This window comes from Scleropages formosus, chromosome 8 (genome assembly GCF_900964775.1).
Source record: "Scleropages formosus chromosome 8, fSclFor1.1, whole genome shotgun sequence".
NCBI classification, from domain to species: Eukaryota; Metazoa; Chordata; class Actinopteri; order Osteoglossiformes; family Osteoglossidae; genus Scleropages; species Scleropages formosus.
The window spans coordinates 30,513,828-30,530,493 of record NC_041813.1 but is presented as its reverse complement, the minus strand read 5'-3'; the positions used below and the strand labels follow the sequence as shown (position 1 = coordinate 30,530,493).

The 16,666-nt window shown below is 49.2% G+C and overlaps 1 protein-coding gene across 4 annotated transcripts; it reads left to right on the top strand.

The window, feature by feature from the left end:
- The first annotated feature begins 517 nt into the window (after window positions 1-517).
- On the top strand, window positions 518-16,608 carry cdk12 (cyclin dependent kinase 12). 4 transcript variants are annotated; one of them, XM_029253966.1, is made up of 16 exons: window positions 518-648; window positions 2,151-2,266; window positions 2,383-3,685; window positions 7,632-8,348; window positions 8,467-8,643; window positions 9,088-9,269; window positions 9,370-9,540; window positions 9,869-10,058; window positions 10,253-10,309; window positions 10,640-10,741; window positions 11,016-11,093; window positions 11,221-11,337; window positions 11,439-11,570; window positions 11,687-11,904; window positions 12,281-12,721; window positions 14,748-16,608. In XM_029253966.1, exons 3-16 carry the CDS (start codon window positions 2,421-2,423, stop codon window positions 15,320-15,322), a joined length of 4,422 nt encoding a protein of 1,473 aa, XP_029109799.1. In that variant the 5' UTR covers window positions 518-648; window positions 2,151-2,266; window positions 2,383-2,420; the 3' UTR covers window positions 15,323-16,608. The 4 variants fall into 4 exon arrangements, with proteins under 4 accessions (XP_029109799.1, XP_029109798.1, XP_029109800.1 ...); XM_029253965.1 differs by having other exon boundaries at window positions 1,407-2,266; XM_029253967.1 differs by lacking the exon at window positions 2,151-2,266.
- Window positions 16,609-16,666: the final 58 nt, after the last annotated feature.

Here is a 16,666-nt window from a genome sequence, read left to right as displayed (position 1 = left end):
CATGGCTGACATTAAAATATATATCTCCTCAGGTAAACTATTCTTATCACCAACCTCTAACCATAGCGGCACCTTGTGAATCCAATTCCATGTTTGTACCCAAAATGAATTCAGTATCAACTGTGTCCCCGTTTGTTCCGAGCCTTTCTGCTATCCCCTAAAAACTAGTGAAAGTTCTAGATAATGCCTATAGGCTATATTTGGCTCACCCCTTGTCCAAGGAAATTCCTAATGTTATATGCGATTATACAAAAGTTTCCGCATTAATGGTAGATAATTTTTCAGAAACTCTTGGTAGGGCACCTTGATCAAGGTTTCTACAGCAGGAGTTGGCACATTTCGATTATAGGAAAATAACCCTAAGCACAATCTGAGCCCCATAACTTAAGTCTGGTGTTGGTTTTTGTGGTCGAAATCCAAGTTTGCGCGACAAAAAAAAAAAAAAAAAACTACACTCATCTTCCGTCGCCTCTATGACAGCTTCCGATTACGAATTCCGGCTGCGACGAAGAAAGAACTTCCGAAGAATGGTTGTAGCTAACTAGCAAGCCATACCATTTATCATGTGATTTTTTTTTTTTTAAGTATATTATAGCGCATTTTTCGAAAGATTCCTGCAGCACATCTCCTGACTGATGAGGACAGAAGGTGAAACCTGCGAACAGAATAATTTCAAATTCGATTTCTTTTTATAGTTTGCTACCTTTTTTTTTTTTTTTTTGCTAATGAACACCGTCGGCGTCGCAGTAGCGAGCTAGCAACGAAGCTTGCTAGCGAACGACCCTCGGCTGGTTTGTATTTGCGCTTCATAGAGCCGTTTATCTTGTCAGAGAGGCGGGTTAGCTAGTTCGCTGAATTTCTCCACTTTAGCCACAATCTCATTTCGTGGCGTTAGTTGCCGTAACTTTAGATAACGTTTACTTGAGTCGACTATTCACGCTTGACACTGACAGTGCAGTGGTTGACAAAGTATGCCTATGGTCACTAAATTACTACGTAGGAAGATAAAGGCCTCCGTCGCTTTCATTATCTTATTCGGGCTCCTGGGCCCAGCTTCCATAGGCTCTAAAATAGTAGATTCGTTTCTAAATATTGAACTTAAAATCGTGAAACTTCAAGCTGGAGACTAATTCAAAATGCATTTTAAAACGTGCTCCTTAGCTGGGAGAACTTGATTTTGTTTTTGAACTCTTTGGATGACTTGGAGATTTTCCACAATAAAATGACATTTACCTCTCAGCAGCCTTTTCTTTTTTTATTACATATACTGGATGGTTGGTACTGTGTATGCAGCTTGCTGCAGAAGAGTATTCTGCTTGACTTAAAGGAGTTTATTTTTTTAATGTATTTTTTTTGTGGAACTTTCACTTCAATTGTACAGTAGTTTATGTCGAAGCCCTCTGCAGGTTGAGCGTTGGCACAGCAGCGCGCCAAGAACAGAGGGGCGGGGCTTCGCATTTGGAACGGCTGTTGCTGGGTTACCATCGAGATTGACAGCGCCCGAGACTTCCGGCCCGAGCACTGGAGGGAGCACGAAGAGAGCAGAACCGAAGCGCATAGGAGGAGCCACAATGGCGGCTGTCCTTTCCTTATAAGAGCGGCGGCTATGGGTGTTCTTATATCCGCAAACATCGCCCTAAATACAGGCCTGGTCGACTCTCAGGGCCACTATAAATAAACTGGAACATCTTCTGCACACGACTATGCTATAATTTCTTACCAACATCAAATATGATGATAAAAACAGCATATTAAAGCGAACATGTAAACAGTTATCTACCGGGTCAAGTTTTCTCCTTTTCAGTTCTGTGAAACAATATTGCCCATTCATCATGGACTATACTTGTTTCCGAACTCAAAACAAGCCGTACAGTGAAGGAATTACCAACTTCCCTAGAGCCTTGCACCGGGCTAGAGTTGGCTAACTGAGAAAGAAAGGTTTTATTTTTTGCGCTTTACGAAAAGAGCGAGCAAGCTAGCCCCGTAGCGCTGGCTAGCCCAACGGCCACGGGGCGACGAGAACACAAAGATCCGACTTATTGTTCCGGTCTTGGTAACGAGCTGTTAAAACTGCCAACACGCACAGCCGTTTCGTTTCTAGCTTCATATTTTTTTTAATTCATTTTTAATTTTTTACTTTTCCAAAACAGCTAGAGACATGCTACTGACCTGACGGGAATTAACTCGGATAAAACACAAGCCAAGGACGGGACGTGAACAGACTTTATTTTTTATTTTTTTCTTTTAAGTCGTTTCTTTGACTCATGTAAGCGATTTTTTTGTTTTGTTTTGTTTAACTGTTTGCTTTTCGTGGCCGTTTCAGCGGGGTTTGGGGACTTCGGCTCTCCGCTAACGTACGTTGTTGTTGTCTCGGCTGCGCAGGCCCGCCACTGGGGGAAGCAGCGCCGCTGACGTGAGGAATGCCGGGGTCAGAGCGACACCATGGGACCAAGAGGAAGCCGGATCCCAGCGCCAGCCTGGCCGCGCAGCCCCCGCCGCCCAGCAGCAGCACCAGCACCGCCGCCGCCGTCGCCGGGTATCACAGCCTGCTCTCGGCGGCCAGCGTGAGCAACAAGGACGCGGCTAAGCTCGCCAAGTCCGGCTCCTCCTCGTCCTCCAAGCGCAGGCGGCACAAGTCGTCCAAACACGGAGGACGGGGGGAGTCGTCGGCGCTGAGCCAGGCCGCCGCTGCCGCCGCCGCCGCCGGCTTCTCCGGCTTGGGCTCGGGCTCCGCAGCGCCTCCTGCCGTCAGCGCCGTGAAGCCACTTGTTGAGTATGACGACATCAGCTCGGATTCGGACACCTTCTCGGACCCGCCCGCCTCCAGGTCGCTGCTGGAGCGCAGGAGCGGGGACAGGTTCGACTCCCTGCTGGAGTATGGTAAGGCGGCGGACGGGGGCGCGGGGGGCCGAGAGGGCAGGGGACACAAGCACAGGCACCCCCGCAAAAAGTCCTCCAAGGACCCGCACAGGGTGAAGGACTCGGGCGACGGGGCCGGCGGCTCCAAGAAGAAGAGCAGCAGGGACAGGGAAAAGGGAAGTTCGGCTAAGAATAAGGACAGGGTGCTCTCCGTGGCGTCCCTGTCGTCGGGGTCTCGGCGGCAGGGTCAGCAGGAGGGAGACTTGGGGGCGAGGCGGGCCGAGGTCGCCGCCGGAATGCTGGCGCAGCCCGGGGCCGGCGTCAGCAGCACGGCGTCCTCGTCCTCCTCGTCTCGCAGCAAGGACGGCAGCCGCTCGGGAAAGTCGCGCAAGGACAAGCAGCAGCGTGGCGAGGGTCACGCCTCGTCCCAGAAGGAGAGGGGCGACAAGGTGCACCGCAAGTCCTCCAAGAGCTACAGGGCCAGCCCTAAGGGGAGGCCCTCATCCAGGGGCAGCCCGCGCCGCAAGTCCACCGTGGCCTCCCCGTCGCCCAGTCCCAAGCGGGTGGGTGCCGAGAGCCCTCTGGTCGGGGGCTACTATGCAGAGGTGGATGATGGCTACCACCACCGGAGACGTCTGATCCAGCAGAGTTCCAGCCCCTACCGGGAGGTGTCCCGCCGCAGCCGGCAGCGTTCGGATAGCCCTTACGGCGGGCGGCAGCGCTCCTCCAGCTACGAGCGAGACAGCAGCCCCTACTCGTCCAGGAAGCGCTCATCGCTCAGCCCCTACGGTACCCGCCGGTCCTCCAGCGTCAGCCCCGTGTCTCGGTGAGTGAGCCGGACGCTTTGTGCAGCCTCCTCCCTTTTCCCCCTCCTCACGCACGCACGCACGCACACCTTGAATGTTTTACACATTAATAGACGTGCTGAGGCCGTGCACTTTGTAAAGCTTCAGGAATGACACAGATTTACTGTCTGCTTAGGCCAGGTCATTGTTGCTCATCTTTCTGTTTCGGGTTTTTCTGTCGTTTTGCACAGCAGCGCTCTAGAACAATACACTCGCAGAACTCCAAACGTGCTGACAGTTCCACAGCACAGCAAAGAAATGTTGTAACTCCTGTGGACATTGCTTGTGCTGATGGGAGCAGTTGGGCTCTGTTTGCAGTGTTACGTGATTCAGCACATTTGGGAGTGGCTGGATGGAGTCCTCTTGACCAGTTGGTCACTTGAGGAGTCCTGTGGTGCGAAGGCACCCGGCCACCGACTGTCAGCACATGGACAATTCTCCCAACATGATGTACTGCTGTGCGTTGGATGTGTCTGTGTGAGCTGTTTCTTAGTGCACAGAGGTGCACTATAATATTGCACAAGACTACCAGTTCAGGGAATCGCTCCAGCTGGGTTGGCTGGACACCAGCTGTTTTACCATGTGCTCCTCTGGGGAGAGATTGTGGTTTATTTTTTTTTCCCCCACTTCCAGTTGGTGTGAAAGGGGTAACACAATACAGGAGATGACTTTTATTCTCCACTGAGGCTGTATCTGTACTTTCCAACAGGAGGCGCTGACATGGGTCACCCCTTGTAAATACTGGGCAGTCTCTGTTGCTCAGAAGAGTCAATATCCATCTCCTCTGCCTTTTTGGTTCTGCGCAACACCTCGCTGTACCTTGACCGCGGGCTGGGCGAGAGGGGGACCGTCTGTTGATAGAGATGAGCATTCTTTCATTGCTAAATGATGGCACTGAGACCCCATGTTGATTAAACAGCCCAGCGCACAAATGTTGGTTACTGATTAATATCTTTAAACCTGCATGGCAGTTTGTCTCACCAAGTAACCAGGCAAACTGTGTATGTACCACATTACATTATCATAAATTAATTGCGAGGAAAAAATAAATGGCTTTGTCCAAAATTGTGAAACGTCTCGTGTAGAGAAACTTGTGGTCCGTGTTCCCATAACTTGAGGCAAACTGTGATCTAATTTGATAATTAGTGTTGATTTTAATTGCCTCCACAGTGAAGGGTTGGAGAGTCTTAAATGCTTAACGTTCACTTGTGTAAATGTTTTTAAATGTAAAAATATCTAAAGACAGGAGAACTTGGGTTTTCTTTGCGATCAGTTTGACTTGAGGATGCAGGAGCTGGATGTATCACTGATGACACTTTCATCTTCTTTAATGGTACATTTGTTACCCCCAGAAATACTAAATTACCCTGTTGGGGCATATTATCTTCAGGTTACATTTAACTTCTCTGGAAGTCCATGATGGGGATTGCAAGAGGGAAGTATAATTACACATAAATAGCATCTTTAACTGATTAATATAATGTCAACATTTTGTAATTAGAAGACGGTAGAAAACAGTTTACTTCGAGGTTAGGTTTCCCAGAAGTGGAAGTCTCCATTTTTTTTTTTTATTTAATTTTGGTGGCAGAAGTCATCATATTACCTTGGTCATTGTGGTTGTGGCTAAAAGTGAGTTCAAATGAGCTGCAGGACATTAGAGGAGGAGTGATTTTAATGTTGGATGTGTCTGAGGTCCGTTAAGATTCCGTGGCTTGCATTGTTGGGGCTGTGTGTCTATTTCAGAGCATCTCCCTTTCTGAGAGTGATTGCTTATGCGAGCTAGTGTTTATGCAGGTGTGTGTGAGAGAGAGAGAGAGACGCAGCATGCAAGATTGTTTGTCCACATAAATAGCTTTTAAACACATGAGCGATTGTCTGGAGGTTGTGATGCTGGATATCTTGCTGAGAGTGTGGGAGTTTGCCGTTTCCCCTTCGGTTTCGACTGAGCTCAGAGACAGGTGCATGCTGGTTACAAGCGAACCCCCGACCGGTGTGATGATGAGCTTTACCGGTTTGCGTGCGGACCGTACCCCTCTCCCCTCGACCAGCCAGATGCTCGCCTGTTTGACCCCCTGGTCTCAATTCGTTTTCGAGTTCAGTGGGAAAGGCGTTGTACTACAACTTGCAGGGGTGCTAGTCGGGGCTGCAGAGCATTTAGTTCTCATTTAGCAAGGGCTACCTATAAAAATAACCCCGGACTTGTTGATTTAAAAGAAGTGTGGTTGATGATGGGCTTGCATGTGTATTAATTTGCTAAGGTGGTTAAGTTTTTGTCACTTTCTACATGGAAGTGTTTAACGAGCAGTTTAAGTGCTTTACTCAAGAATTCAGTGGAAATGCCCCCTGCGGAGAAATGAACCGACAATCTTCAGGTTTCAGTCTTCTCTCACTGCCATTTATTATTTATTTGTCAAATACACCTGTTTGATTTCATGTTTGTAGGTTTGGTCAAATTATGACCTCCGGAGACCCAGTAAAAACGAGTTTTTAGTGTATTTCTAGGGTTTCTCGGAAGTTGTGACTCTGGTGGTACTTACAAACATAGAATGTATACGAGGTCACTTCGGACTCAGCGTCGTAGCGTTTATACTTTGATATACGAGATCGATATACATACGCTTAGTAGGAAATGTGCTGAAAAGCATCTTCTATAGCAAACAAAATTAATGGCTGGGTCTCTAGTGTTTTTTTCTGAGTTAAGTTAGAAGCTTGGAAGATGTGCCTTCTTTGTAAAATTACAGCTGATTTACATTTCCACCATGGAAAACACTTCCCAGTACCATTTTTGCGCGCACGCACTCAAGATGTTACCACGTGAAATCACCATTGTTCTAGTTAAGTTCTGGATTGCTGTGTAGAGCCTTCTGAGTGTCCCGCTCCATTAATATACATTTCGCTGAGTGCAGATTGAGTCCTGCAACCAGTTGTTATCCCCGCACCAGCTGTTGCTGCGCCACAGAGAAAAATCGAGTCTTTCTTACCTCTTATCTCTGCTTCAGCCACTTTGAGAGATGGATTGTGCCACCATCAGTCAACCCTTTTAATACAAATTAAGAGTGGTGTAAATTCATTGTTGGCTTGGCAGTAAAGTGCACTTGTCTTCAGTAAGTGGTGCAGAGACAATGGCAAGTGTTATTTTACATTTAATAAACTACTTCTACTAGTACTACTTTCCCTATACTACTCTTTTCCCTTTTTTGTGGAGGGCCATAGGATTATTCCAGGAAGGACATGGAATTTGTAAGAACTGGATCTAAAGCACAGAAAATGAAGTTGTTGCAGTCTTAAATGCCATCAAGTGTGGGTTACACTCATAGCCCTGGTAAATGAGCAAGGCTCTTTGACAGTGATACACAATGCATCTCACTCAGTGATGTATTATCCAAGAAACTCTGACTTTTTTTGACCTGTTTTGAACAACTCCTCTGATGCTGTGGTGTGAAAATGAACATTCTGCAATGGGGCTTCCCCTCCTGTCTTTTTTTCCTCTGTGCTGACTTCTTTCAGCTTCCACATAAGTTATTAATATGATTTGAAAAGGTTGATGATGAGTAAGAGGGTTGAACAAAGATTCCTGGTTTGTAACCCACAGGGCAAAAGCAAATGTGAAAACTAAAAATTTTAAGTACGGTTTGGTCAAAGGTACAAAAATGTGCACAGCCAAGTCAGTGTTGTTGACTCATTTCAAGTAGATGTGGTGGTAATCCCCCCTCCCCCCAAATTATATAGGTCTGAAAAGAACTTGTTTTTGTTGTTATTATGATTCCATGTACAGCTATATACAAAGGCTATATTTTCCCCAAACCAGTCCAAGCACCTATGACTGGTCAAAAAGTCGTATTTGTGAATGAATACAAATAATTCCTCAGTTGTTCCTTTTGTAAGATTTATATTGCAGCACTAAATATTTCAAACTTGTCTCTGCAGGCGTTCTGCTCGATCCCGGAGCCGCTCACCGGGACCGTTCTCTTCCTCGCGCCGCTCCTCATCCCGCTCGAGAAACAAGAAGCATTCTTCTGCAGTGGCTGGTGGGGGTAGTTCCCACAGCAGTCGGCCCCAAAGCCGGTCGCCCTCCACCTCCCATCTGCCGCTCAACTCCAGCCTGGGTGCTGAGCTCAGTCGTCGGAAGAAAGAGCGACAAGCCGCCGTGGCTGCCGCGGCTCGTGCCCCCTCACCCACCACCAAACGGTCTGTTGCCCCCGCTGCTCGGCCCTCGAAACCGGAGCCAGAAGTCTCTGCTAGAGAGCCTGTTCCCACAGCAGAGCCTCCTCCTCAGGCCCCGCCTCCAGCCCCGACACCCATCCTTCAAGACAATCCACATTGGGAAGAGAAGAGCGCAGCACCTCCCCTGCCTCCTTTCTCCTCTCCTCCGCCCCCATTGCCACCTTCCCAGAACCCTCCTCTCCCACCCCCTCTGCCCCCATCCCCGGCCACCGTACCTCAGCCACCCCTGCCTCAGCCGGAGCTCACACAGCAGGCCCCTGTGCACCCAGCACCTTCCGCCTCTTCCGCCTCTGTTTCACAGCCCAAGTCCCCCGCTGTTCTTCCAGCACGGAGCCCTGCCCGACAGACCCTTCCTATCAAGACCTCCACACTGCCCCCTTTGCCCCTGCCACCAATGTTGCTTGGCGACTGCCAGGATAGGTAAGTGTGGGACGCTGGATTTTTTGCGTTTTCCTTTTCTCAGTGTTTCATGTTCACACACCTCCTGTCTTGCCCCACTTGAGTGTTCCCTCTTCATCCATCTCTCTGTCCTCAAAAGTCCTAAGAAGACTCCCCCACAGAAGCCACACAAGAAGGAGAAGGAGGTGCGCACCCGGCCGCTTTTGAGCGACCTGCCGCTGCCTCCGACCCTGCCTGGAGGAGATCCCTCCCCCCCTCAGTCGCCTGTTCGCAGGGCCCCACCCCCACCGCAGCCCAGCTTCAAGAAGAGGCCAAAGTGGGTGTTTTCAACCAGATTTCAGTCACAAGAGTCCAGTGAAGGAAACAAAACAAGTTAATAGAAAGGATATTGTGTAGCAAAAAGTCTGTTGAAATCTGTGTGTTACTGTAGAGGGATGTGTCTACGTGGGTGGTCTCCCAAAGGTTATGTGGGCTTGCAGAATATTTTTTTGTTGAACTCTTAAAGTCATTATTTGGGTAGAAAATATCATGACCTAATTTTGCTAAGAAAGATCCTGTGCTGACTGGAGGGTGGGCTGGGGAAGGAAATAATTAATCCTTCATAAAGAAAGTTAACTTTCTATTTAGATGACGGCTTTAATTGCTCAGCTGGTGACCCTGTGGGGCATGGCTTAAGACCACTGGAAAACATTGATTTTTGCAAGCATGTTTTAAATGAAGTTGTATAAAATTGGAATTGTCTTTAAATTCTTATTGATAGTACCGGAACCAATGTGGTGGCCTTTGCTTCCTTGGGGACCAGGTTCTGCTGTCCACGCTATGGTGAAAGCATGCAGACTCAGAGTGACTGGGGCAAGCGCTGTGTGGACAAGTTCGACATAATTGGTATTATTGGAGAGGGCACATATGGCCAGGTGTACAAGGCCAAAGATAAGGACACAGGTGGGTGCTGTGGTTGTTTGACACCTAATATTTATTTCTCCAAAATAAAAGATGTGGTAAATTGTAAGCACCCATTCTGTGCACCGTCCCCTACTGCCAGGCGAGTTGGTGGCTCTGAAGAAGGTGAGGTTGGACAATGAGAAGGAAGGCTTTCCCATCACGGCCATCCGGGAGATCAAAATCCTGAGACAGCTGAACCACCGCAGTGTGGTCAATATGAAGGAGATTGTCACCGACAAGCAAGACGCACTCGACTTTAAGAAAGATAAAGGTGAGGGAGAAGGGAGGGTGTGCCCATGTGCCTATTTAGATTAGTGGGAGCTCCTTCTGTGGGAGCAGAATCTCTGGTTAAACAGCTGTCTCACCAACTTGCCCATTGGTCAAGACACACCGAAGCTGTAGTTCTCAGCCACTCTGCAGACATACTGTGACAATTCCATTATAGGTTCTAAGCTCAGACAAAAAAAAGCCACCGCTCTCTATGAACTACGAACAGAGTTTCAAATGTATAGACGTGGTAGAAGAAAAAGGATGAGATTCGGCCTTTATGATATTGGTTGCTGCCGTTGCTAATTGTGGGAACACACCCCCTACGGCAGGAGCGTTTTACCTGGTCTTCGAGTACATGGACCACGACCTGATGGGGCTGCTGGAGTCGGGCCTGGTGCAGTTCTCCCATGAGCATGTGCGTAGTTTCATGCGACAGCTCATGGAAGGCCTGGACTATTGCCATAAGAAGAACTTCCTACACAGAGACATCAAATGCTCCAACATTCTGCTCAACAACAGGTACGGGTCTTGCGCGGTCTCTTACGCAGCTCGGAATTATTATGTGTTGTTGGTCCCTTCTGTGCCAAATCATTTGCATGGCCTGTGGGTTGTAAACTTAAGAAAAGGAAACATTGCTGGAATTGGATGAGCTACTCTCAACACGATGTTGACATTGGTAGGGGCTAACACCTTCCCCTCTCTCATCTTTGCAGTGGTCAGATCAAGCTGGCAGACTTCGGTTTGGCTCGACTCTACAACTCGGAAGAGAGGTGACCTTCAGGCGATAGATCACTGTCTCTCCACAAGCACCCAACCCACGCTGTCATCTTGCTATATTTATATATGCAGTCAAATGTATGAGAAAGGAACAGCACACAGTCCAGCTTGGTGTTGCAACTTTTTTATGTGGCTGTTTAAAACAAGGTTACATCAGCTACTCTCTTTCGTAATGGTTCAAAGTGTAGTGACCACGTCTGATGGCACTGGTGAGGGCACAGAGTCTTGTAGTTGTGTAGCATATAGCCGTTCTGTGCTCAGCACTGCGTCTCTGTGCAAATGCAGTTTGTAACACCACCCGCTCTTGCTTTTGATATTTGCAGCCGGCCCTACACTAACAAGGTGATCACGCTGTGGTATCGTCCCCCTGAGCTGCTGCTGGGGGAGGAGAGGTACACCCCAGCCATCGATGTCTGGAGCTGTGGGTCAGTGTTGCGTTTTTCCCCTTCTCAAACATGTTTGCAGACAGACATGGGAACAACACGCAAACGCAGACGTCACCCACTCAGACACGGGCGTGGGCAAACACCCCTTTGTCTCTCACCACTGTTGTTACACTTATTAGTATTATATTTTGGTCTGCTGAAGTTTTAATACCTCTAGGAGTCAGTGTGTCTCATTCCACTGCATCTGTAAGTTATACTCCAACATTTGCACAACTCACCTGTGAAATTCCTCACTTGGTGCCTCTCTTTACAGCTGCATCCTGGGAGAACTCTTCACAAAAAAGCCCATTTTCCAGGCCAATCAGGAACTACTGCAGCTGGAACTCATCAGGTAGGTAGGGTATGGGGTGGGTGAGGCTCGTACATGGAGACCGACACCATAGACCTCAGAACTGACAGCCTAGCGAGTCTCTGCTTTGTCTCTTTGTCATTTGTCCCCCATCCTACTCCCTCTTTAGTCGCCTGTGTGGGAGCCCTTGCCCGGCCGTCTGGCCCGATGTCATCAAGCTGCCCTATTTTCACACGATGAAGCCCAAGAAGCAGTACCGGCGGCGGCTGCGTGAAGAGTTTGCCTTGTAGGTCCCCCCACCCCCGAGTCTCGCCGTGCTCGCTGTGCTCATCCATGAGTGCAATGATCAAGTACTTGAATTCCTCTAACTGTACCCCCCACCCGCAGTTTGCCCACTCCTGCGCTCGACCTGCTGGATCGTATGCTGACCCTTGACCCTGCACGGCGCTGCACGGCAGAACAAGCCCTCTACAGTGACTTCTTGAAAGATGTGGAACCCAGCAAGATGGCACCACCAGAGTGAGTAGCTACGTCGTGTCACTGCCCCTTGTCAGTCCTGTGACGCAGTGTGGTCCTGTCGTCATCTGGCGCCATCTTGCTCTGCCATCCTGAATCCTGTCTCCTCTTGCCCTCAGCCTCCCGCACTGGCAGGACTGTCATGAGCTGTGGAGCAAGAAGCGTCGGCGCCAGCGTCAGAGTGGGTTGCCTGAGGACGTGCCTGTGCCTAAAGTGCCCCGTAAGGACCCCGCTGGGGCCCCCAGCAGCGAGAACAGCAGGCCCCCAGCTAGCCCTACTGGGGCTCCTCTGCCTGGGCGCCAACCATCTTCATCCATGTCTGAAAACGAGCTGGCAGGTCAGAGATCACCGTTTGTACAGTGCGTCTCGACCACTCAGAGTGGTACACCGTATTAATTTTCAGACTTGAAATGTCACAATACATAGGTTAAAACAGACGTGACTCGGGAGACAGATGCTGCAGGAGGAGATTTTTGAGGTGGTGGACAGGGTGAGTGGGACAGTGTTTGCCCTGCCCCCTCATAAAGTAGACAGCATGGAAGGACAGAAGCTGAAAGCTGGCCTGGAATGTCAATTGGTGCTCAGTGTGTGTCTGGAACGTGGATGGTACGAGTTGAGTCCTGGTTCAAGTGGGCTTTCATGACAGCACGCATGCCTGTATCATGTCAGAGTATCACGCTACCTCTTTCCTGCATCCTGTTGTGTGCACCCAGGTCTCGGCGCGGCCGCGGAGCAGCTGAACCAGAGTGAGCTGGCAGTGCTCTTCAACCTGTTGCAGAGACAGACGGACCTCAGTCTGCCACAGGTGGCTCAGCTGCTCAACATCTCCACCAATCCCGAGAGCCAGCAGCAGTTGGAAAGCTTGAGCCAGTCGCTGTCTGCGCTCACGGAGTCCTCCCACCAGCAGAGGGCGCAGAGCAAAGAGGAGAGCAATGAGGGGCCCGCCAGTGGCACCAGACCCGCGGAGCCCGTGCAGCCGGCGCCACAGGCCGAGCAGCAGTTGAGTCAGGAGGACCAGACCAACCTGCTGGCCTTGCTGCTGGGACAGCTCATCAAACCGCCAGCGGAGGGGCCGGAGCAGGCCGACGAGAGCAACGGCATCCGATCGGAGGAGGTGGTTCCCCGTGGTGCCCCTGCTGCCAGCGATCGCAAGGGCAAGTCTCAGTTCGCTCTCTAGGGGGTGTGATGAGGATCCACCACTGGGCTTGGTGTGGGGATGGGGGGGTGAGACATGCACACCAGCACACAGCAGCCTCGCTGCTCACTACTTCTCGTCTGGATGGAAGTGTACACGCCCTCCTTCTCCAACATTAATCTGAATATGTATTTTTGGGCTCGGGCAAACAAAAACAAACAAAACTACAGCTTCTCAACAAATATATATTATATATATTTTTGTAAACGTATCGCAGTACAAATTGATTGTTGTAAAGTCTCTTCGTTTAGGGAATTATGCCACTTTGCACGTGCGCACACCCAGCCATTCCTGTGGCTTCCTCACTACTATTTCACCCCATTCACAGTGCTGTCACTCAGCAGGGTAGTTGGAGCACCTTTTCACCCCCATGCTGAGGATGGCCCTCGAAACATCTGTGTGACTGGGAGGTGTCCCTCCTTGGGCCCGGTCACATGGATTGGAGGGCTGCTGGTGAACGCTGGGGCAGCACACTGCAGACCCTTGTGTACATATAGTCTGGAAGGGTGAGCGTACCCAGAGACCTGGGATGCTGAACACACACCTGTGTCTCATCGCTTGTTTTCTCCTAAGTCTTGGATTGTCTGTGTTTTTCCATTAAAAAAATGTCCTTGACATCATGTCTGTAAGTCTTTATGCATAAAGTCTTATAAATTATAAATACAAAATAAATGTTTTAAACCATAGATTTCACCTGCATGTCTTCATTTCTTTGTTAATATTAAATTATTTTCATCAGTATTTTCTGTGGGAGATTTTGGCTTTTATGGAAAAATTAGTGAAAATTCTAATGGGAAAAAGGTAAGCTAATCTTTGATCTTTTTGTGTTCCTTGCTCAGGTGAGGTGCTTCAGGATGTCTCAGTTCCCATTGTGCATCTGACATTGGACTGTTTCATACCTTAGTTTGCACTTTTACCCAAAACTCGTTAGTTTGATCTGTTTTGGTGTGTGTGTGTGTGTGTGTGTGTGTGTGTATGTATATATATATATATATATATATATGTATATATATTATTATTTTTTTTTTTTTTTTTTTTTTTAAAAAAACGGTTGGGGTTAGGGGTAACCCTAACTCCCTGATCAAGGGTGCTGCAACCTAGCCTTGTCATGGAGCACCAGTGCCCTTAACCCACACTGCCACTCTTAACGAATACTGTGCTGAAGTAGTTAAATGTGGTATTACGAGGTGTTTCACATGTTGGCCCTGTTCTGATTAAAATGTATTTCCTTAAAATGACAGGATTCTGCCCGTTAAGGGTTGTACCGCCTTGCTGTATAACCACCTTTCCAGGTGTTCCCACCTCCCCAGTTCATCAGCCTTAACCACTTCCTTTGCCGCTTCTTCTGTCTCAGTCACTTGTGATGGTGTCGTGCATCAGTCCTGACGTTCCCCACAAGTCCCTGATTTGTCTGATGGTTCAGCTGCTATGTAAATGTATCGTGGTGATGAACGCTTGGTGTGTGTGTGTGAGGTGGCAGCAAAATAGGGGTAACCACAGTGCAGCGGTTCAGAGCGTACAGCTTCGGTTACTCGGGCAACTGAGTAAAACGTCTTGGGTCTTTTTTGATTGGCTCCTTAAACTATGTTCTCTGTGTTTTACTTGAACGCAGTACATTCAGAAAGTGTGACCAGATTGCAAATTCTTTAATGATATTCAAACTTAGCACTACTTATCATTACCCCAGGACAGTGTACAGTACTACAGTACAACTTCTAGCGGCTTCTAATAATTCCACAGTTTCGCTGCTTTTTAATAACTTTTTTGTTGAAAGACCATCGTATCAAAAAAAAGCATAATTCGGCCTCTTGCTGTAGAAGAAAATGAAAGCAAAAATTGATTGATGATTGTATTAGTGATGTGTGTGAATCCAGTGCTTGAGAAATGATCTTGCTGCGATGCGCGTAAATCCGTCTGCATGTCGTCGGCGGTTTGGTGTGCTGCTTCAGCAGACTGACGTGCGTTTGTGTTTCGGCCCAATTCAGACGGCGCTGTCAGGAGGCGGAAGCAGGCCGGTGTCGGCCAGGGACCTCTGCCCTCGGATGCACGGCCGCCCTCCCCGCCCGGACCGCCCCCGTCATCTCTCCTCGGCCCCCTCCTCTCCGGCAGCGAGGCTCAATCGGGCCAGGACATCAGCCCCGCGGTGGCGGCTGCCCTCCTCCAGCTCATATCTCAGCAGGATGCAGAGGCTGGGCCGCCTGTCGAGGAGAGGCAACAAAACAGGAAGGAGGAGCCTGCCGAGGCCGGCCTCGTTACGCGGTCTTCCGAACAGCAGGGGGTGACGGTGGCGGCATCGTCCGCACCCGCCTCTTGGACTCAGCTCTCGGACTCCCCGGAATCTCCCAAAAGTCAGTCGCACGGAGACCCCCCGCTTCCCCCTACATCTGCGGCACAGTTCCCGCGGGACCAGGACCTCCGTTTTGCTCATGGGCCCCCTGCCAAGCCCGGGGCTGCTGGCTTCCCCGGCAACGAGCCCTGGAGCCAAGCAGGCAAGGGTTTCCAGGGCAACAGTCAGGCGCAGGGCCAAGGGGCAAGCAGAGGCAAAGGAGGACCCTACTGACCACCTCCTCAAGAATCGCTTGCTGTCGGAGCATCGTCCCCTGTCTTGGGGATGTAGAAACTGCAGGAAGGAAGAATTAATCCCTTACTTGTGTAGTGTTTGGCGTTAGCCCGTTAACCAGAGAGGGAAGAGGGTGTGGTAAGGGGCTGTGCGATACCGATGGTCTGAGGGCAAGCCCCGAAGGGTGTCCTATCCACCCCCATCCACTGGCCCTGCCTAGGTTGCCGTGGCGCTCTCCCACAATGTCTCTGGATATAAGCTCCGCCCACTTTCTCTGTGCACCGGGACGGTGAGCCTCTCCAGCCCTTAAGCTGAAAATCTGTTTCATAGGTAAAATGAGAAGCAGTTCTAGAATGTAATCTGCATTGAGTTTCTTTGCACACCAAGCAAAAGATGATTTCTGTGTTCTTTTCGATGTGGAGATGAAATTTATCATCCCCCAGGTGTACGACTTGTAATTGAGCTTATTTACTTGCGACACCCATGTCTGGTTCCTAGGGTCAGTCTGGAACTGTGTGTTGGCTCAAGGAAACTGAAATTTGAGGACAGTGTGATGGGGGTGGCGGGGGGTGGTGATTGTGAGATTTACAGATGCTCCACTGGGTGAACGGTAACTGCTTACCTTTTCACCCCCGCTGACCTCTGACCTTGAACATGTGCCTCCTTTGTGCTGTTAGGAACAACCCGGTTGACCCTCCGTTCCAGTTTCATTTAATCATCAATTCCAGCAGCACTCGACTGACACAAAATAATTGTTTGAACGGACAGACGTATTCTCGCATTTTTGACCCCAACTTTCTGTGTTTTGGGCCAAAGTTGCTGCAGATGGAGTTTCCATCTCCCAGTCCCTGTATGTCTGTTTCACGTACAGTCACTTTGGCTGGAAAACAAAGACCTTCCACACTCACTCCACTCCAGCTTTTTTTTTTTTTCTTTCCCCTGCAGATGTACAGTTTTGTTGTGAAACCATTCGGTTGCACTTTGTCTAGCCAGACTGCCGTCTGAGTGAAAGACAGATACAGACATATTTTGTGTTATATCAACATAGCAGCAAAAGATGGTTTGGTTCACAGTTCATGTTGCAAAATGTCCAGGCCTGATCCCCATGCGCTTCTTCAATCTCGCTTGTCCCAGCCTTGGACACACCTCTCCTTCCTGCTTACTCTGCACAGCAAACACTTTTTTTGCAGTTATTTTCTACGTCTAAGTTAATGCTAACAGTTGGGATGAATTATCTGTTCTTTTTGCTCAAAGCAGTGAAGAAGAGGAGTCAGGATTTTGGGTTACCTGTGACTGTAAAGATATTTTTTTGTAATATGTTTTCTTTTTTCGGTTAATTAAATG

Excerpts from the sequence above, each read along its gene's own strand:
- cdk12 (XM_029253967.1), top strand. The coding sequence starts at position 2,421 with ATGCCGGGGTCAGAGCGACACCATGGGACCAAGAGGAAGCCGGATCCC. Across the intron at positions 8,349-8,466 it reads CTTGGCGACTGCCAGGATAG|TCCTAAGAAGACTCCCCCAC; the intron begins GTAAGTGTGGGA and ends TGTCCTCAAAAG. Across the intron at positions 9,270-9,369 it reads GGCCAAAGATAAGGACACAG|GCGAGTTGGTGGCTCTGAAG; the intron begins GTGGGTGCTGTG and ends CCCTACTGCCAG.